Source organism: Camelus dromedarius, chromosome 5 (assembly GCF_036321535.1).
Source record: "Camelus dromedarius isolate mCamDro1 chromosome 5, mCamDro1.pat, whole genome shotgun sequence".
NCBI classification, from domain to species: Eukaryota; Metazoa; Chordata; class Mammalia; order Artiodactyla; family Camelidae; genus Camelus; species Camelus dromedarius.
In genome coordinates this window covers 1,333,935-1,355,033 of record NC_087440.1, presented here as the reverse complement: position 1 = coordinate 1,355,033, position 21,099 = coordinate 1,333,935, and the positions used below count along the sequence as shown (strand labels likewise).

Genomic DNA, 21,099 nt, shown 5'->3' with positions numbered 1-21,099 from the left:
AGATGTAAAACAGGACATCCAAAATTACAAAATGTAGAGGAGCGTAGTAAAAAAAAAATGTAGGTCTTTTAGAATGTCCTTGAATTTGAATGACTATCAGTTTAAAGCAAGAAGATTTAGTTATGGGCCAACATACTTGAACTCCATGGTAACCACAAATCAAAAATATACAACAGAGTCACAAAAAAACAAAAAGAAAGGAATTCAAACATACTAAAAAAGAAAATCATCAAACCACAAAAAAAAGAGACATGATCAAATAGAAAACTGAAAAACAAGGATAAAAATGGCACTAAGTACATACCTATCAATAATTACTTTAAATGTCAATGGACTACTGTTCTAATTGAAAGGTATAGTGGCAGATTGGATAACAATACAAGAACCTGCAAAATGCTGCCTATAGGAGACTCACTTCAGGGTGAGAAACATACACAGAACCAAAGTGAGGGGAAGGAAAAAGGTATTTCCTGCAAATGAAAATAATAAAGCAGTGGCAGAAATACTCATATCATACAAAATAGACTTTAGAACAAAGACCAGAAAGAAAGACAAAGAAGGGGATTATATAAAATATATAATAATAAAAGGATCAGTACAAGAAGAGGGTATCACATTTGTGAACATATAAGCCACACCTAACATAGGAGCACCTAAATATATGAAGCAAATACTAACTGACACAAAGGAAGAAATTAAGGGAATAACAGTCGGAGACTTAACACACCACTAACATCAATGGACAGAAAATCAATAAGGCAACAGAGATCTGACCAAGTTGGTGAAAGACTTATATGCAGAGAAACTACAAAACACTGATTTAAAGAAATGGAAAGATATCCAATGCTCTTAGATTGAAAGAATATTGTTAAAATGGCCATACTACCCAAAGCAATCTACAGATTTAATGCGATCCCTATCAAGATACCCATGACATTTTTCACAGAACTACAACAAGCCTAAAATTTATATGGAATCAGAAAAGATCCAGAATTGCCAAAGCAATACTGAGGGGGAAAAAAAGAATGAAGCTGGAGGAATAACCCTCCAAGACATCAGACAATACTACAGAGCTACAGTAATCAAAACAGCGTGGAATTGGCACAAAAACAAACATACAGATAACTGGAACAAACAGAGAGCCCAGAAATAAACCCAAAGAACTATGGTCAATTAATCTTTGACAACAGGGGCAAGAATATACAATGGAGAAGAAGACAGTCTCTTTAGCAAGTGGTGTTGGGATAACTGGACAGCTTCATGTAAATCAATGAAGTTAGGACACTCCCTCACACCATACACAAAAATAAACTCAAAACGGCTTAAAGACTTAAACATAAGACAAGATACCATAAACCTCTTAGAAGAAAACATAGGCAAAACATTAGCTGACATCAATCTTAGCGATGTTCTCCTAGGACTGTCTAGCCAGGCAATAGAAATAAAAGCAAAAATAAACAAATGGAACCTAATTAACCTTATAAGCTTTTGCACAGCAAAGGAAACCATAAGCAAACAAAATGACAACCTACAGAATGGGAGAAAATATTTGCAAAAGATGATACTTACAAGGGCTTAAATTCCAGAATATAGAAACAGCTCATACAACTTCATAACAAAAAACCAAACAACCCAATCCAAAAATGGGCAGAAGATGTAAATAAGCAATTTTCCAATGAAGACATACAAATGGCCAACAGGCGCATGAAAAAAATGCTAAATATCACTGATTATCAGAGAAATGCAAATCAAAAACTACAATGAGGTATCACCTCACACCAGTCAGAATGGCCATCATTCAAAAGTCCACAAATGATAAATGCTGGAGAGGCTGTGGAGAAAAGGAAACCCTCTTACACTGCTGGTGGGAATGCAGTTTGGTGTAGCCATTATGGAAAACAGTATGGAGATTCCTCAAAAATCTAGACTTACCATATGATCCAGCAATTTCACTCCTGGGCATATATACAGAGGGAACCTTAATTCAAAAAGACACACGCACCCCAATATTCATAGCAGCATTATTTAAAATAGCCACAATATAGAAGCAACCTAAATGTCCATCGACAGATGACTGAATAAATTGTGGTATATTTAATGGAATACTACACAGCCACAAAAAATAATAATGCCATTTGCAGCAACATGGATGGACCTGGAGATCATCATTCTAAGTAAAGCTACAAGGAGAAAGAAAAATACCATATGACATCACTCATATGTGGAATCTAAAAAAAAAAAAAAAGGACACTATGAACTCATCTACAAAACAGAAAGATTCGCAGAGACAGTAAACATTCTTATGGTTACAGGGGGAAGAGAGTGGGAAGGGATAAATTTGGGAGTTTGAGATTTGCAAATGTTGGCCACTATATATAAAAATAGATAAAAAGACAGATTTCTTCTGTATAGCACAGGGAACTATATTCAGTATCTTGTAATAACCTATAATGAAAAAGAATATGAAAATGAATATATATATGTATATGCATGACTGGGACATTGTGCTGTACACCAGAAATTGACACATTGTAACTGACTATATTTCAATTTTTAAAAATCTCTAACCAAAGAAAAATAAATTCAGACCAAGATACTGAGGAAAAAAAAAAACAAGATGGTATTGACACAAAAATAGACATATAGATAAATGGAACAGAATAGCAAGCCCAGAAATAAACCCACGCGCCTATGGTCAATTAACCTATGACAAAGGAGGAAAGAATATACAAAGGAGAAAAGACAATCTCTTCAACAAGTGGTACTGGGAAAGCTGGACAGCTATATGTTAATCAATGAAATTAGAAAACTCCCTTCCATCATATACAAAAATAAACTCAAAATGGTTGAAAGACCTAAATATAAGACATAACACCAGAAAATTCCTAGAAAAGAACATGAGCAAAACACTGACATAAACTGTAGCAATTTTTCCTTAGATCAGTCTCCCCAAGGCAAAAGAAATAAAAGGAAAAATAAACAAATGGGACCTAATCAAACTTAAAAGTTTTTGCACAGCAAATGACACCATCAGCAAAATGAAAAGACAACCTACAGAATGGGATAAAATATTTACAAATGATGTGACCAACAGGGGGCTAATATCCAAAATATACAAACAGCTCATACAACTCAGTATCAAAAAACAACCGAATCAAAAAACGGGCAGAAGATCTAAATAGACATTTTTCCCAGCAAGACATACAGATGACCAACAGGCACATGAAAAGATGCTCAATATAACTATTAAAAAAATGTCAATCAGAACCACAATGAGGTATCACCTCACACTTGTTATAATACTTAGCATCAAAAAGTCTACAAATAGGGGGAGGATATAGCTTGAGTGGTAGAGCACAGGCTTAGCATACATAAGGTCCTGGGTTCAATCCCCAGTACCTCCTCTAAAACCGAATAAATATAATTACCTCCCCTAAAAATTAAAATAAATAAATAAATAAATAAATTTTTTTTTTTAAAAGTCTACAAATAACACATGTTGGAGAGGATGTGGAGAAAAGGGACTCCTAGTACACTGTTGGTGGAAATGTAAATTGGTGCAGAAACTATGGAAAACTATGCAGGTTCCTTAAAAAACTAAAAATAGAGCTAATATATGATCCAGCAATCCCACTCCTGGGTAAGTATTCAGAAAAGATGAAAACTCTAATTTAAAAAGACACATACACCCCCAAGTTCATAACAGCACTATATACAACAGCCAAGACATGGAAATAGTCTAAGTGTCTATCAACAGATGAATGGCTTAGGGTGTGTGTGTGTGTGTGTGTGTGTGTGTGTGTACACAAACATACATATATACATATTACTCAACCATATATATACATATTACTCAACCATATATATACATATTACTCAACCAAATAATAGAATGAAATACTGGCATTTTTAGCAACACGGACAGACCTAGAAAATATTAGATTTAGTGAATTCAGAGAAAGACAGACTATCCACATGTTGTCACTTACACATGGAATCTAAAAAACAATATAAATGAATCTATATACAAAACAGAAACAGATTCACAGACGTAGAAGACAAACTTTCAGTTACCAAAGGGGAGAGGGAGAGGTGGGAGGGACAAATTAGGGGTATGGGATTAACAGATATAAATTATTATACATAAAATAGATAAGCAACAATGATATACTGTAAAGCACAAGGAATTGTATTCAGTATCTAGTAATAATCTATAATGGAATATAATCAGAAAAAAAACAGTCACTATGCTATACACCTAAAATGAACACAGTATGGTAAATCAACTATACTTCAATAAAAAATTACTGATCTAAATATTTTTTTAAAGTTTTTAAGAAACATTGAAAAGTTTTAAAAAGTTGTTACAGGTTGATCAAACAGGCAACAAGAGTTCATTCATGGAAACCTTGTAAATCAATCTTGTAAATTCTGTTTAAAAAAGCAATCCACAACAGCTTGTTTCAAATTTTGCCACTAATCTCCCAAACAAAAGTGAGTATTGAATTTGCGAGATATATTTCAACATTTCAACTTTATTTAAGAACTTGCTTTTCTCTCTCAAAAAAATACAAAACTCATCCAATTACGTGATCTACGTCCCATGTGGTATAAAATAGTTGTTCATCCCACTGGACACATCACGTTTCAAGTGCCTGGGAGCCGCAGGTGGCTGGTGGCAGCCGTTTGGATAGCACAGATCTGGAACATTCCCATCCCAGTCAAGCCAGGCCTACCCCAGGGAGGTGACCCTTTGCACAGGACTCAAAACAGGGAGAGTGACAACCAAATGCAACGTGTGATCCCAAACCGGATCTTGGTCCAGAAAAAGGACCGCAAAGGCTCAACTGACAAAATTTGAATAAGATGTAAAGAAGAATAGTATCGTATCAGTGTTCATTTCCTGCTTATATAAGATGCTAATATGGGGGGAAGCTGAGTGAAGTGTATTTGGAAATTCTTGGTATTATTTCTGCAACTCCTTTTGTAAGTCTGAGATGATTTCAAAATTAAAAGTTTACAACTTTAAAAAATTATAAAACAAGAGGGGGAAATAAGAGTGCGCGCCTCCTATAATTGGCAAAGTGTACAAATAGGCGTGGGAGTAGAAGCAGCTGTGAAGTAAGCATGGCATTCGTAAAAGCCAGGGATTGAATTTAGGGTGATCCCTTTGTAAGTAATGGATGGAGCCCTTCGCTGGGTCGGGGATACAGGAATACTGGGTTTGGCCCTTGACCTCAACACCTGATTAGCTTTTTACCCCACTCACCTGAGCCCCAGTGTCCTCTCTGAAAAGACACCCCTTGACCTCAGGGGACTGCTGTGGGGCTCCGATGAGATGCTGGAGATTAAAGTGAGCCGAGAGTTGTGGGAAGGGATTATCTGCAAAACCTGAGAGAGGCCCCCGAACCAATCCTTGTGACAAAGATAGCAAACATCTGCCTGCTGGTCCTGCATGACTGTGGGTTCCAGTGGAAGCAGCTGGAGGTCTGTTTACAGTGATTTTTTTTTTTTTAAAGCCCTTACATGGCGATCCTCTTTTCAGTGGCCCCTGCTTTCAGGTCCCATGCTCCTGCAGGTCCAGCCCCTCTAGTTACATGGCTGTGCACCTCCTTGGGGCACTCGGGTCATCGTTTGCTTTCTTCCTGATGCTCTCTGCAAAAGACAAGAATCCCATTGCCTCATGTTGCCTAAGCTTTGCCTCACAGGGTTGGTCTGATGTTTTCATTGCCTGCCAGGGTTTGTGTTTAAAAAAAAAAAAAAAGATGCAACAATATTTAAGAACATTTTAGAAAAAGAACAAAGTCATCCCTAATTCCTCCCCTCTGAAAGGACTGTTTTCCCATCTTGCGTGCGGCAGCTGTGGGAGACCCACCACACAGGGGACCTTCACTTTGGTCCCCAATAACATGCTATCAACACTCATCCTTGTTGCCACATGACTGATGTACCTTCATTACTACGGGTGACTGCCTAGCACCCCATCCTGTGGTTGCCCCATAACGCACCATGCCTATAAACATTACAGAGTTTAAGCATTTTTCATCATGGGCTGATTTCGTTTTTAATGAGGAGTCAGTAAGAACCTGTTACTCCGCTTGCCTGATGGTTCCAGGTGGTGCTCTGAATTCCAAACCTCCAAATCCCAAAAAAAAGCTTTTGGGATTGACAGACTCAAATAGGTAGTGATGGCCTCAGAAATTTTATTTGACCAGATCTGACTGGTTCAACTCACATTAAGCCAGTTCTGGCCCGTAAGCCTTAACGTTTGTGAAAAACAACCCATTAGGCTGTTTCCGCCTTATTCCAAAATGGAAGGGGGAAAAAATCAAACTGGTATAGAGAGCCGATAGGAAGAGGCTGTTACTTCAATGGCTTTGGGGCTGTGACGGTCATAGGGATCACCTGGGCCACCCTCATTGCACAGATGGGGAGGCTCAGGCCAGGAGGCACTGTGAGTGGCCCCAGACTCTGCCTGAGTTTTGGAAGGAGGCAGGGCTAAGACCAACAACCCGGAAGGTTCGGAGCCAGCGCCATGGCACTGAGGTCTGAGCAGCCCTTGGAGGGCCTTGCCACATTTAGTGGGGCCGGGCAGCTCTGACCCCTGGGGCCCACGCTGCTCTGAGCAGGGCAGGGGACATCCTTACCAGCCAGGTCCCTCCTGCCAATGGCCACGAGGCCCTCGAATAGCTCTTTGCTGGGGTTCTCACCAGCCGTGACCACGCCATGCAGCCAGATGAGCAGCATCCGGTGGCCGTGCTCCCGGTAGCTCTTGGTGCCTGAAGACCGCGAGGGGAGAAAGAGATGAAGAAGGCATCAACCCCGTCTACCTTACCTGAGCCAGGTCTGAGCGTGCCCCACACCGCCTCTGGAACAGCAGGTCCTTCTCCGAGCTCTGCTCAGCCCAGAAATGAGGAGGGGAGGGGAGGGGATGCGCAGCCTCAGATGGGTTGGGGGTGGGGTTTTCTATCAGGGACACCTGGACCTCCCCCGCCCCAGGCTTTCTCCTGAGCATCCACCAAGCATCCCGTTGGTGTTACTGAGAAGAGAGAAAGAACTGGCATTCGCTGTGGTACCACAATGTACGTGACTGTACTGTTCATCTCTCTGGCTGCTCACCATAATCTGTGCCTTGCATGCTGGCGGCCCTGTCTCCAGCTTAGTTAGAGACAGAGCTGGCCATGTTCTTGCCCCTGCCCCAGGGCTTCTCGGCCATAAATGTTCATTGGAAACACCTGGGAAGTTTTAGAAACTTGCCACCTGGGTCCCATCCCACCTCCCGCAAGATTCCTACACACTTGGATCTGGGTGCAGCCTAGGCACTGAGTGGTGTTAAGGCTTCCCAGGTGATTCCAAAGTTTGGAGAATAGGTGCCCACACTCTTCAGTGCTGGTGGTGGAGTTCACTGGTTACTGAAGTCTGTGACCAGGTCTGCTCTCCCAGCTGGGGACAGACACTGGGGCACAGCCATCAGGTCCAGGTCATCCGCCCACTGTGTCCGCTGATGTTCTGGCCTCTCTGGGCCCCCAGCAGGCACTTCCTCCGGTGCTTCTGCTCCCTAGCAGTTTCATTTGACCCTTTTATTCACTAACCCTTGTCCCCAGCCCCGTCATTTACCAGTGCTCCTTTATTGTCTATGAAATCCTCATCTCTAACAGAGTTTACTTTTGGACTCTCTGCTCTATTCCTCTACCTGATTTGCATATGTTTAAGTCACGTAGCTCTCTGTTAATTATTTTAACTTTCTAAGGTTGATTCTGGTTGAGTTAGACCCTCTTCACTTTTTCCCCCCAAATATTCACTTACATATTCCCTGTTTATTCTTTCAGATAAACTATAGAAATCCTTTAGTCAAGGACTACAGAATCCTTTAGTCAAGTTCCATAAAACCTCCTATTTTGATCTGATTAAAACTGGATCAAAGCTTTAATCTAATTTGGGGAAAATCAGTATCTACACAGCACTTTTTCTAGCTGGGAATACAGAAAGTCATTCCATTTACCTAAGTCTTATTTTATATAGTTCAACTACTTTTTAATACCCTCCTCATATGTCATTCATATATCTTTTTAGAAACACATACTATTATAAATGAAATATCTTTTAAAAAATACCTCTATATATTTTGCCCATTTATTGATGGTACACAGGAACACTGGTGTTTGTATATGTGATCATACATTTAGCTATTTTATTGAATTATTTCAGTCTAAGAGTTTTTCCATTGGTTCTTCTGGACTTCCTATGTATATAATTATAGTATCTGAAGTTAGTCTGTCTCTTCCTTTCCAATACTTACACTTTTTGTTTCTATATCTGTTTCATGCCTTAATACCAGGGCCAAAATTTCCAAACAGATATTAAATAGTTTCAACGGCAGCTCTTCTCCTTTAGCTCGATGTGTGGACACTGAGTATCGGCTCCAGCTGTTACACGAAGGATGTGAAGTTCACAGGTCAGTGCGGAGGGAGGGGCAGAGCACCTCGCCTGTGCAAAGGCCTGGAGCGGGGAAGAGCACTCAGCGTGTTGGAAAGGCTCTTGGTGAGGCTCTGCTGTGGGTGCATAGGTTTTCCCCCAGAAGCACAGACACCCCAAGTGCCCCCACGCCTCCACCCCGGTTGCTCTGGAATGCTGAGGCAAGGTGGTACCTGTCCACTGTTGCTCGATGGCAAGGACATGGGCCTCAGTGAACTCCCAGCAATAAGCCAGCTTCTTCCACTCATGGGGCCGCAGGTACCTGGAGGCCAGTTGCCAGAGCACGGAGCGGAGTTGCTGCGTCTCCTGCTGATGGTCCTGCTTAAAAGTCAAGCTCTTCCCACAGGGGTCACTGGGGTCCCTGCACGAGAGGCGGTCCTGTGGGGCAGACCCCAGAAGTGCAGCAGCCATCTGGGGGAAATCCCTGCCAGTCTCTCCCTCGTGAGCGTGGACCCAGAACTGGCATCATCACAGGCCTGGGGCTTAGTGTCCATCACTCTGGTTTCTGACTCCATGCTTTGCTTTGAATGTTGGCACCTGAGCTGCTTACACCGTGTCTCCATCCAGAATTCCTCTTCCCACCTCCCTGTCTCTCAACCCCATTGCCAAAGTCAAAAGACCGCCTACATGCTACCTCTTCTAAGAAGGCTTCCCAATTCCTCTCTTTTCTTTGTGTTCTTATAGCACAAGTATCAGTAGAATGACTGAGCAGCTATGGCTAAAACTAGCCAAGCCAAGAATCAGGCAGTAAGTAGACTTCCTGAATCCCAACAAGTAGAAAAGGGCGGGGTTACAGAATCCTTTCTACACAAAGCAGATGATAAAATGAGAGGTTATCAAAAAATTATGTAATAACATAAGTTAAACCCACAAAAGCCTAAGTTAGCCCCTCAAAAAGATGTGGATGCAGAGTTCTGGTTGTTAGAAAGATCAGATGAGTTCTGGCGTCTGTAGCGCCAAAACTTACATCCGGGTGAACAGTGCTGGCTGGTGACCTGGGAGGTGATGATCTGGGAACTTGCCTCTCACCGGGGGTGGTAAAAGCCGTTTCCTTAGAGCAACGTTCTCAGCTGCATCTTACATTGGGATCATCCGGGAGCTTTAAGAACTGCAGAAGCTTGGCCCTCACCCCTGAGATTCCGATTGAATTGGTCTGGGGGTAGGAAGGGGGGATTTGTGATTCTAACTGCACCGCTGCTTTAGTGCTGAGAACTTTTAAAGCCTGGGGTGCTTTAAAGTTAAGTATAGACATGAATAAGTTCACCAAACCATTGGTATTAATATTTAGGAGTAATCTATTGTATGCAAAGGGGTTGTAATGCTTACAAGACTCTAGCTTGCTGGTGAAAGAAGATGTCTTATGATTCCTATGGAAATTTATTATCAATCAATTGACTTTGGAACAGGTGTAAGAGAAGGTTAGTAAGTCTGTAATCAATAAGGGAATGTTTACGATATTTCAGATTTACTTTATAGGTTTGATTTATTGAATTTACTAGGATAATTTAAGAACTTAGGGTGCATTTGAAGTGCTTAAAAAGAAAATTTATTACATTAAGTGTATCCATTCAGTTAAAATGTTTAAGGTGGTTTAAGTTTAAATGCGGGATCTCCCCTTGAAGGGAAGGGTGTAGCTCAGTGGTAGCGTGTACACTTAGCATGCACGAGGTCCTGGGTTCAATTCCCAGTACTTCTGTTAAAATGAATTAACCTAATTACCTCCCCTCCAAAAATGAAACAAACAAACAAGGCTTCTTTGAAAGTGACTGTTAAAATTTACTAGTTGTATGAATACAATAATGTTTTTTAAATTAATTTAAAAGATTAAGGAAAACTTGGATTTAAATTTTGTAAAAAATTTAGTACTAATTTCTAAAACTGAAATAAATGCCAAAATTTATTTCCTGTGTAGAAACACAACCCTCAAGACACCAAAAGACTGCACCTACCCCCATTTGCTGACATTAGAACTGTAAATGAATAACCTTACATCTGCCACTCCTCTGTCCCAACATTGCCACAGACATCACTAGTCAATCCCAGCACACCTTCCTTCTGGGTTCAGAAACTTGCCTGAATAGAATACCCCAAGCCACAATTCCAATCACCTGGAGCTGACAGTGAGTCGGAACCAACTTGCCATCGCTTTACTCACACCTGTGTGCATTCCTCCATCAACCAGAAGTTACAGCAGTGTCTAGTAGGATCTCCACATTGGCATGGAGCTCAGTCAGCCTTATTTCAGGGTGGTTTCAGTGCTCACCTATCTCTGGATGCCCCCAAACCACCCTGATGGTAGGTAAGGCAGGAATTATCACTCCTTTGGAAAATGAGGGGTCCCTGAACTGGTCAGGGCTAGGGTTCAAAGCCAGCTCCGCCTGGAGCGACGGCCACTCCATCTCCAACACGGAGAGACCAAGGGCAGGGACTCAGTACCTTCTCCCACCTGTAGAAGCGATCAGCTTTTATGATCATGTCCACCAGGCTGACGTGGTTGCTGCGGGCGGCCACTGCCAGGGCAGTTTTTCCTTGCTGCAGGTAAGAGACGAGAAGGGAAGCCAGAGTTTCTAGAAGAGGGTGTAGGGTGGCCTCCAGCACTGAGTACAGACCCTGCTGCCCAAAGAAAGCCACTTCCGGCAGTCTACACTGGAGAGCAGAAAGGCTTTCCAGGCATGACTCGGGATGTGGGAAAAGTCACAGGCAGAATAAGGCAATAATAATAATTCCAGCCACCACCTCTTGTGTTGCTTTAGAGTAGGAAGACTTAGTGCTTATGAAACTCAGCCTGAATAAACTCTTCAACATCATCTATGGGTAGATGTTACCAGCCCCATTTCTCAGATGAAAGCAGAACCCACAGAAGGGGCTTGGGCCCCTGTGTCACGCTTACCACCTCCCCTCAGGCTCCCAGGCTTCCCGCACCGTGCTGGCCTCAGCCCCCTCCAGGGACCTGCAGGGAGACGGGAAGCTCCTCTCCGCACTTGGCCGGCTGCCCTGGGGGCCAGCTCACAGCGGGCCGCCCCTCCCAGGTCCAGCCTCAGGGCCAGTTCCCTGCCCCCACCTCTTGTCCACAAAATCCCAAGGGCTGGACCACAAGTGCAAGTACCCTCCCCTTCATGAGCCTGTGAATCCTCGGCCTCATACCAAGTCTTCAGCTCTCCTCAAACCTCTGACCACCTGAGGAGTTAGTCACCCCAGAGGCACAATAACCTGGGAAACCTATTTGACACATAGGGAGTTGTGGGGTGGTGATGCACTGTTCCTCAAGCCCCTCTCACTTCTCCCCACCAGATGACTCTAGGAGCTCAAAGTCTGACAGGGACCATGAACAGAATACGACCATATCACAGGCCAAGACCAGGAGAGGGAAGGGCCAAGTGCTCAGAGGAGACAGGGGAAGGTGGTGGAAGGGCAGGAAGGCTTCCTGGAGGAGGCTGCATTTGAGTTGACATATAATGGATGAGAGGCCTTGAACACTCTGGGAGCAGGAGGTGTTTGAGCAGGGTCTCTGGCAAAGAGAGAGCTGCGAAAGTTTGAAAGGGAGGCTGGTTGTGAGCAGAAGTACCTTATCTCTCAGGTTTAAGTTAACCCCAGCAACGAGGAGCATCTCTGCTATGTCCTGCCAGGCGTGCTCTGCAGCAAGGTGCAGGGGTGTCTGCTGCCTCTGGAGAAGAAGCCAAGGGGACAGGGAACAGAAAAGCATGTAGAGATGGCCCACGGCTCAAAACCAGGACAGGACCAAGGTGGGTACACGCCCAACTGGGCCTGAACAGAGTTTCTCAAAGAAGTTACAAGTGAGGGTAAACTGGGTTTAATCATAAAATAATTCTCAGCAGAGAAAACTTGGTAAAAACAAAAAAGTGGAAAGAACAAAGGAAAAAACACCGCTCACTAGCCCACCTAAGTCAACCTCTGCAATGATCCTAGTGCCTTTCATCTAGTTTTTTCTTTAATGCAGAAAGGTTTGTTTGATGGTTTCACAGATCTGAGATCATCTTGTGTATACATTTTGCATCTATAAAACTTTCTGCACATTATAAACTCTATAAACACCATTTTTAATAGCTCATAAGAACTGATCTATGTCTAGACCCTCATTTACCTATGTTTCAATTATGATTTGGGCCATTTTTGAAATGGAAACTGATAAACAGTGCTGCAATGAGGAGTATCTCGGTCCATGAGCTCTTAGTATATTTCTTGAGGCTCAACTTTCAGATGTGCAAATACTGACTGCCTTAAAGGTATATGTTATATTCCAGCAAACTGCTTTCCACCGCGAGTGGTTGCGTGTGGCGGCACCAGTTGGGGGAGTGGATTGTGGGGATGGGGGTTTAAAAGTGCTCCTAACTCATCACAACTTCAGGACTCAGAGGCCTCTTGTTACACAAGACAGTTCCAGTCATCCCTGCCCTGGGAATTTTCCCTAAGGAAAAAAAAATAATAATAATAAAAGGAAAAGGTTGAATGTAGGCAGATGCTTACTGCGGTGTTCTATATATCGTGACAAAAACTCAGAAATACCCAAACGTTCAAAATAGAGAAACGGTTGGGAAAGTGATGCTAGCTTCCACAAATATTCAAACAGTTTTTACAAATAAAACAGCAATTCCTCAACTCTGGGCCAGGCTAGTAGACCACAGCCAAGCCCTGGCTCTCTGCGGCCCCGACGGTTTCTGCAGCCACTTACATGGTCAGTGGCGTCCAGGTCACTGCCGGAGTCGATGAGGAGCTGCACCAGGACTGGGAAGTTGTGCCTCACAGCGAGGTGCAGAGGAGAGGCGCCCTGCTGCGGGGGAGACACACAGATCAATGGATAGCACCCTCCCAGGACTGCCCAGCTGCAGGTTGGGGCTGGAAGATGGGAGTTGGGAGGGATATAGACAGTGCTTCTGAGTCTGACCCTTGTCGCTTCTCATATGACATGAGAGGCCAGAGGCATTTATAGCCCAAAGCCTGAATCCCAAACTGATCCCTGTAGTGTGCAGGGGGCCAGAAATCCCAAGTTGGAGACCTCGCTGTGCCAGGAACTCACTACATGACTTTGGACAAGTCATCTGGCTTCTCTGGTACTCTTCATCTGGCAAGTGATGTTTGCTGAGGTCCCTTCTAGCAACCACACCTTAAGATTCTCTGATATCCCACCTACTCCCATTTACTCGTATTAAAGTAGGTAGAAAGTATGTAGAAATGATATTATTCTTATTAGTACGTTCATCTTACAAATGAGAACACTTAGTGAGTTCAGAAAACTTACCCAACTCTTGGGGAAGGTATAGCTCAAGTGGTAGAGCACATACTTAGCAAGCATGAGGTCCTGGGTTCAATCCCCAGTACCTCTTCTAAACATAAATAAATAAATGTAATTACCTCTCCCCACAAAAAGAAAAGAAAAGAAAACTTACCCAGCTTACCCAAGGGCACGTAACTAATAGAGACCTTGTGTTATTGGACTTTCTACCCCCAGAACCTAGGCAGGTGCCTGACAACTATTTTTATATGAAATGAATGAAAGAGAGAGCCAGCCGGGACCAGCAAAGAGGCCTCACTCCAAGTCCAACATCCATCCAAAGCCTCACTCAAGGCTGGAGAACTCCATCCCCAGTGGTCCCCTGTGACTCCTGACTATGTGACAAAGTGGAGAGACTGACTGCCACCGCATCACTCTAAGTGATATGGTGACACACATGCAGTGTAATAGTACAAAGCCAGAAAAACCAATGGTATAGATCTATACTTAGTGTGGAAAAACACCCTCACATACTGAGTATTAAAAGGTTGTAGAACAGAACACACAGACATACAACCAAAATGCCCACTATTGCCATTACTAGTTTAGACCAGAAAAAAAAAGTTTACGTATATTGAAAAAGAAGATTTAAACTATATGATTATTTATAGGCAAAGTGATTATATATTTAGCCAGATTATGCAACATTGTAAAATGACTATAACTCAATTAAAAAAAAGTTTTTAAAAAATTAAATACATAAAAAATAATTTTAAAAAATATTTAACCAGATTAAAATAGTTACTATAACCCTCCCCCCAAAAAAAACTCTAGCAAAATTAATGAAAAGTCACATAGAAGATAAAAATACTAAAGTCGGATGTTGGGAGCCAACCAGAATGTCTACTACCTATTAAAGTATTTTTTGAAAAAACCCATTCCTCTTGTGGGGAGGGTATAGCTCAGTGGTAGAGTGCATGCTTAGCATGCATGAGGTCCTGGGTTCAATTCCCAGTACCTCCATTAAAAGTAAATAAATAAACCCAATTACCTCTATCCCCTACAAAAAAATAAACAAAAAATTTAAAAAGAAAAAAAGATTAGAATATAATGAGTATAATAAAATTATTAAAAAAATACCAAAGTCAATAGCATTCCTATATTGAATGCCTTCAAGAAATGACATATTTTTAAAAGCTATCCTGTTCACAATGGTCAAAAAATATAAAGTACATATGAAGAGTATAATTGGAAATAGATATTACAAAGGCAAATGAAAAGACTATAGAACATCACTGAGGGATATAAAAGAAGACATAAAGACATGGCAAGGCATGTTCCTGGTGAAAAAATAAAACATTGCAAAGACGACCATTTTCTCTTACATTATTTACAAGCTTAATGTAATTCCAAGCCCAGATTTCAAGAAGTACCAAACAGTATTCTAAAACATAGCTAGAAAAAAAATTTAAAACCCAGGTAAAACTACCTGGGTAGAATTTCAACAGTGTCCTCAGATCATTGCTAAGTAAGTGAAATCAAAATCAGGCCAAAAGAAGGCGCGCTGTGAGAGTGAACGGGCAAACACTGGGAACCGGCTCCAGAGCCTGACACAGATGAGCCTGGGAACTTATCAGAGCCTGGCTCTCCAGGAAGCGGCTGGCCACAGGGATAAAATAACCCAGCATGCTGGATCTGGCCCCCGCTGTCCTGGAAACAGGTCTGGGGGAGTGTGGTGTGGCGAGAGAGTAATGTTGCTTTTCATTGTTTTACATTTTATGTATAAAAACCAAAAGAACCAAAAAAAAACAAAAGGTGTCTGGTGAAAAGCCTTCTTCCCACCCCAATAACCCAGCTGCTCAGTTCTCCCCACTCCCCAACCCCGATGGTAACATCTTACGAAGATCCAAACCGGAATCTTGACATCAATAATGCTCACCATCTTAGTCAGATCTCCCCAGTTTCACTGGTAGTCATTTGTACACGTGTGTGTTCTATGTAATTTTATGTAGGTTCGTGTATCCACTACACACACAAGATACAGCACAGTTCCATCACCACGAAGATCCCTTGTGTTGCCCTTTTATACCCACATCCTCCTCCCTCCTCTGCCCCAACCCCCATCCCTAGCCCCCAGCAACCACTAATCTGTTCTCCATTTCTATTTTGAGCAGTGAGGTTGGGAGATTCTGCAGTGGAAACCCCCCTTCCATCCTGACCCTGCACTTACACGATCAGCCACGTTGGTGCAGCCTCCTGCGTGGATGAGGGCCCGGGCCATGACCTCAGAGCCACCGAGGGCTGCGTAGTGGAGGCAGCTCTGCTTTTTCTAGAGGGAAACAGGCATCAATGCAGCCTCCTGAGGACCCCCAGCAGCGGGGTTTACAATGCATTATGGGATTCATTATTCCATTTGCAGCTTACAACCCACCTGGGGCTATTACCCCCATGAAACCCTGAGGCGGGAGAGATCAAGGGCTTGCCCAGACACACCTGGTGGCGAGTAAAAGGCATTCACTATGGTCTCAGGCTTTTCCTCGCCTCCCATCACAGGCCAAAGCCTCACAATTCCTTAGCCAGTGCAGGCACGCAGAGTATAGACTCTGAGAAGATGGTTTTCTAAGAGAGGGGACTGATAAGATTCCTGCCCACCCCACCCCACCCCACATGCACTGCCCAGCTGGAGCTGGTCTCGGAGCTTCCGCAGAGGAGCCTGGCAGGGCCAGACCAAGGGCTTTATCCTGGATAGGTGTTCATCTCAGGCAGGACCCACTGGGCGACCAACTGTCCTAGACCGCCTGGGACTGAAGGTTCCCTGGGATGCAAGACCTTCCGTTTTAAAGCCAGGACAGTATGGGGCAGACCAGGACAGGCTGGTTGCCTTCCCAAAGTCGCATCTGAGCCGGCACACAGGGTGGGTGGGAACTCACCCACCTCTCAGTGGGAAATGCAATCACTCTGGGTTTGCCCCCTCCTCAGAGACCCTGCCACATGACCCTGCGAGGGCGAGGGGTGGGAGCATGGGAATGGAATGTGGTCTCTGCCAGAAACCTCAGATCAAGGCTGAAGCACAAGGCCCAGTGGAGGGCGCAGCTCCAACCCACCAGTGACCGTCAGCTGGACTCAAACCCCCAGTCACTAAAGTCTGGTGCTGTTAATATAGGGGAGGGGGCCACGGCATGTCACGTCTTTGCCCTCTCCCAGGGCCTAGTGCTGGGCACAGAGAAGGGGCCTTGCTGACCAAGGAGCAGCACCCTGCTGATGGAAAGACATGGCTGGGTGCCCTGGGACAGCCACCTTCCCTCTCTGGGTGGTGGGGATCCCACCCCAGCACCCCTGGGGTAGTAGTTCCCACACTTTCAAGAGTTCTGCAAATTAAATATTTTGTGACTTACAAAGCATTATTCACATTTAGGGGAATTTAAGATTGATATTATTATTAAATTTCCATTTGCCATTTTGCTATTTATTTCCTGTCTTTTTTGTTCTATTTCCCCTTGACTGCCTTCTTTTGTGTTAAGCAAGTATTTTTAGCATACCATTTTAATCCCCGTTTTTAAACTATTTTGCTATTATTTATATTATTCATTGATAATATTATTTTTGCTACATTATTGAAATTTAGAACAGAGAATTCTAGACCCTGAAGCCACTCAACCAGCTAACAAAGATGATTTGTCACTGATCTAAAAATGAAAAACAAAACAAAACACCAACTCCCCACCTAAAGAAAGGCCACAACCCCTGTTTTCCAAGGACACAGAGAATTTCTAATGGCCGACTTACAAAATGCAGCGGTGAGGGAGAAGAGGTCTGTCCCAGAGTCCCACTCAGGCCCCAGCTCTGAGAGCCAGGCTCCTGCTAGGGACCCTCTCACTGGGCAAGGCAAGCATTTCAGGCCCTGAGCTCTGGAGTCAGAGGAATAGGCTTCCTAGACTCAGCTTTGCTTCTTATCAGCTTGAGACCTGGGGAAGTCACTGAACCTCTCCCATCTGTAAAATGGGGGGAATTCTTCTGAGGTAACAGTTATAAAAGGGCTGTGTGAACTGTCAGGTGCCCAACAATAAGACACTAGTGGGTACTGAGCTCCTGTCACGTCCTGGTCTCCATGCTAGGCATTAAATCCACACAGCAGTGTAAAAAAGTAAGTATATACTATCCCCAGTGTACAGGTGGGAAATGAGGCTCAGAGAGGTTGAGTAACTTGCCCGAGGTCACAGAGCTCAGCAGTAGAGACGCCTAGTCCAGAAGCTGGGCTGCTGCCTCAGAGCCTCTGTTCTGTGCACACAATGTTCAGGAATCACACAGTCTCAGCTCGGCAGCCGAGGGCAGACATGAGTCGTGGGGAGGCCTGGCTACCTGGGTGAGGGCGTTCACGCTGCTCCCAGCCCTGAGGAGGAGCTGCACACAGTCGGGGTGGATCCGTTCAGCAGCTGCGTGCAGGGCAGTCAGACCTTCCTGAAACACAGGACAGAGGTGTGAGGACTCCTTGCACCATGGCTGCAGCTCCCCGCTGCCCTGCTACTGAGGACAACACCTGGTTATCTGTGATTCCCTGAGCCCTGCACCCGATTCTCACTTGGAGGGCAAATGGTGCATTCACTCCCTCCGCGCACAGCTCTGCTCATGTCCTCCTCCCCATCTCAGCCGCCTCACCCCTGCTCTATTTCCTCCTACTCCAGGAAACCCTCCCTGCCAGCCTGGCCACAGAGACCTCCCCCTTCTTTAACACACACCACGTGCACAACTTTTCTGAAATCCCTCATGCCCAGTGCCCCACTGAGCCTGGAGTTTTGTGCTGCTGCTCATCTGTCCTGCTGGGCTGTTAGTCTCAGAACATGTCCTCGCTCCTGGCTTCAGGGGCCCCACCAGGGGAAGGTCAGACTGTACCACACGTGGGCTGTGGGCTCCTCAAAGGCAAGGAGCAAGCCAGTGTCACACATCTCTGCGTCCCCCAGGCGGTGACTCACCGCATTCTGCTCCTCCAGGTCCAGCCTGACGTCCACGAGTCGCTGAAGCACAGCCAGGTGGCCCTGGCGGGCGGCCAGGTGAAGGGCCGTGTTCCCTTCCTGTGGGGAGAAGGGCTCCTGAGGGGCCAGTAGAATCATAGACCCTCAGAGGCCCTGGGAACCCACCGAGGTCCAGAGAGGGGAGACACAAAGGTTCACAGAGCAAGCCTGTGACGAGCTACAGCTCTGTGTGCTGGGCCAACGCCACCCTGCTCTGAGAACTGTACCCAAAATCTGAAAATCAGGGGCACTTTCAAGGGCCAACTTCTAGTCTCTCTTTTCTTACACTTTGAGACAGACACATTACTATTTTTTTTTTTTAATCCCTATTTTTTATGCTCCTGTCTAAGCTGGTCCCAACTCGGGGACTCCAGATCCATCCCCTCCCTCTGCTCAGGCCAAGGCCCCAGCGACTGTCCTCACACTTGGGCTGCACCCAGGCAGCCACATGACCCAGCCGCTCCCCTCCTGCATCTTTGCTCAAGACGTTAGCTTCTCATTCAGTGGGTGCGGCCCACCCTGATGGCACTGTTTAAAACGGCAGCTCCCAGCCCCTGTCCTCCTAACCCTAGTCTGCTTCTCCTGTTTCCCCAAAGCACTGACCCCCTGACACACTCCACAGCCTACTTGTGTACTGTATTCACCGTCCATTGTCTGACTCTCTCTGCTTGAACCCAGCACCACAAGGGCAAGGATTTCTATTCGTTCTCTAAAGTTTCCCCACGTGCCTAAAATAGGACCTAGGGCACATGGCTGACACTCAACAAGAGGTTCAATGAGTCAGAAAAGAGATGGAGAGCTTGACATGTGTCTGGACTGGGAATAGCCTCCCCTCTCCTTGAGAAGTCTAAAGGTGACAGTGACAGAGCCAAGAGAGGTGGCTCCACTGGGCGGGTGAAGGACACCATGTTCTTTGTGTTGGAAGCAGCACCGCGGAGGGCAGCCTGTTCGAAGTCATCCTTAAAGAGACTTGCTACAGAGAAGCAACAGGAAGGTGAGGGGCCTCAGCGAAGAGGAAGCAGCTGGATGTGACATGCCCGAGAGAATGTGTGTCCCTATAGAGGACCCACAGACGGGGGTCCCCAGGAGGACCCCACAAGAGCATCCAGAAGGGAAGACCCAGCTCTGGCCATTCATCGCTCCCAGAAGGCTGCGGGGACATAGTGAGCCGAACCAATCATGGGGCCCTCCCGGCTTTCCTCCACCCTAGCCTGTGTCAGTACCTTCCCCAGGAAGAAAAGAAGACACTGAATTTAGGCACAGATCTTTAAAGGGCCCACTGAGCATGTGAACACGTACCAAAGCCAAAGCAGTACTTACAGCAGTTAAAAACATACCCCACCTCCCATGAAAGATACACACACACATAATCAGCTGTTACTACCGAGGATCAAGGATGAAACATTTAAATTTACTTTATGATCATCGTCATATTATATTAATAAATAAAATTAAGTTTAAGAAATCCCCTCAACAGCTGTGTTCTGCTCCTGTCCCACCGGCACTGTGGTTAACTCACTGCTGCAAGCGGGAATCAGAGAATCACGCTGGGGAGATGTAGCCACAGCGTGAAGCCTCTTGTGTTCAAAGAGACAGGAAGGAAGCAGGTGAACTGTGGGGGGCCGACATGTGCCCCTCAGTTAGCTGAGACAGGGTAGGGTTTTCCTCTTCCTTCTGGATTATAAATATCCACTTCCTGCCCTTTGAAGCTGCAGGTGGCATGGACCCCCCACCAGGGCACTCTGCCTGGACAGCGCAGGGAGCTGGGTGGAAGCGGCATTCGCTTTGGGCCTGGTGCCCTCTCGCTTCCACCCACAGGGATGTCCAGCCTCTCCACCTCTGTCCCCCCATGCAGGCTGGGCATTCCTAATAGAAGTCAGATCTTCAGTGGCCCAAAGCCTTGAAAAACTGATCGTGCCCGCTCCCCAGATGAAGTCCAAAATGAAAACACTTCTCAGCTAAAAACACAAAGCTTAACAGGGGCATGCAATTTTAAAAGCTTCTTCCTAGAATTTGTGATTGCAAGATTCTGGGTAAGGTCACCAAAGCTAGACTTTTCTTGCTTTCTGGTTTTGATGCTCCTGGGGCCCTGAATACATTTTTCTTCCTTCCTTTCTTTCTTTCTTTTAATTAATTAATTAATTAATTAATTTACTTATTTATTTATTTATTTATTTTGCCTCATGGTAGATATGCCCTTGCAAGGGCCATCCTTTACCCATCTCTGTTTACCCAGTTCTGGCCCAGGGCATGGCACAGAGCACGACCTGCTCAGCCCACGTTTCTAAAATGAAGGAAATCAGCCTGATCTGAACCTCAGAACCTTTTCATCCCATAAGGATGTGGACAGACAGATCAGGTGGAGACACCAAGGACTCAGAGCCC

General features: G+C 44.8%; 1 protein-coding gene across 4 annotated transcripts in view; it reads right to left on the bottom strand.

Moving 5' to 3' along the window:
* Window positions 1-5,492: 5,492 nt before the first annotated feature.
* ANKDD1A (ankyrin repeat and death domain containing 1A) overlaps window positions 5,493-21,099 on the bottom strand; it is a 28,270-nt gene continuing 12,663 nt past the window's right edge. For 2 of the 4 annotated variants that reach the window (XM_064485469.1, XM_064485467.1), the window contains 9 exons: window positions 18,676-18,774; window positions 18,065-18,163; window positions 15,936-16,034; window positions 13,166-13,264; window positions 12,041-12,139; window positions 10,912-11,007; window positions 8,649-8,853; window positions 6,648-6,779; window positions 5,493-5,655 (listed from right to left, as the gene is read on the bottom strand). In XM_064485469.1, the coding sequence (XP_064341539.1) occupies window positions 5,594-5,655; window positions 6,648-6,779; window positions 8,649-8,853; window positions 10,912-11,007; window positions 12,041-12,139; window positions 13,166-13,264; window positions 15,936-16,034; window positions 18,065-18,163; window positions 18,676-18,774 (990 nt within the window). In that variant the 3' untranslated portion in view covers window positions 5,493-5,593. Of the gene's footprint in view, window positions 5,656-6,647; window positions 6,780-8,299; window positions 8,427-8,648; window positions 8,854-10,911; window positions 11,008-12,040; window positions 12,140-13,165; window positions 13,265-15,935; window positions 16,035-18,064; window positions 18,164-18,675; window positions 18,775-21,099 lie in introns of those variants that run through there. The other 2 variants (XR_010380807.1, XM_064485468.1) reach the window with 2 other exon arrangements.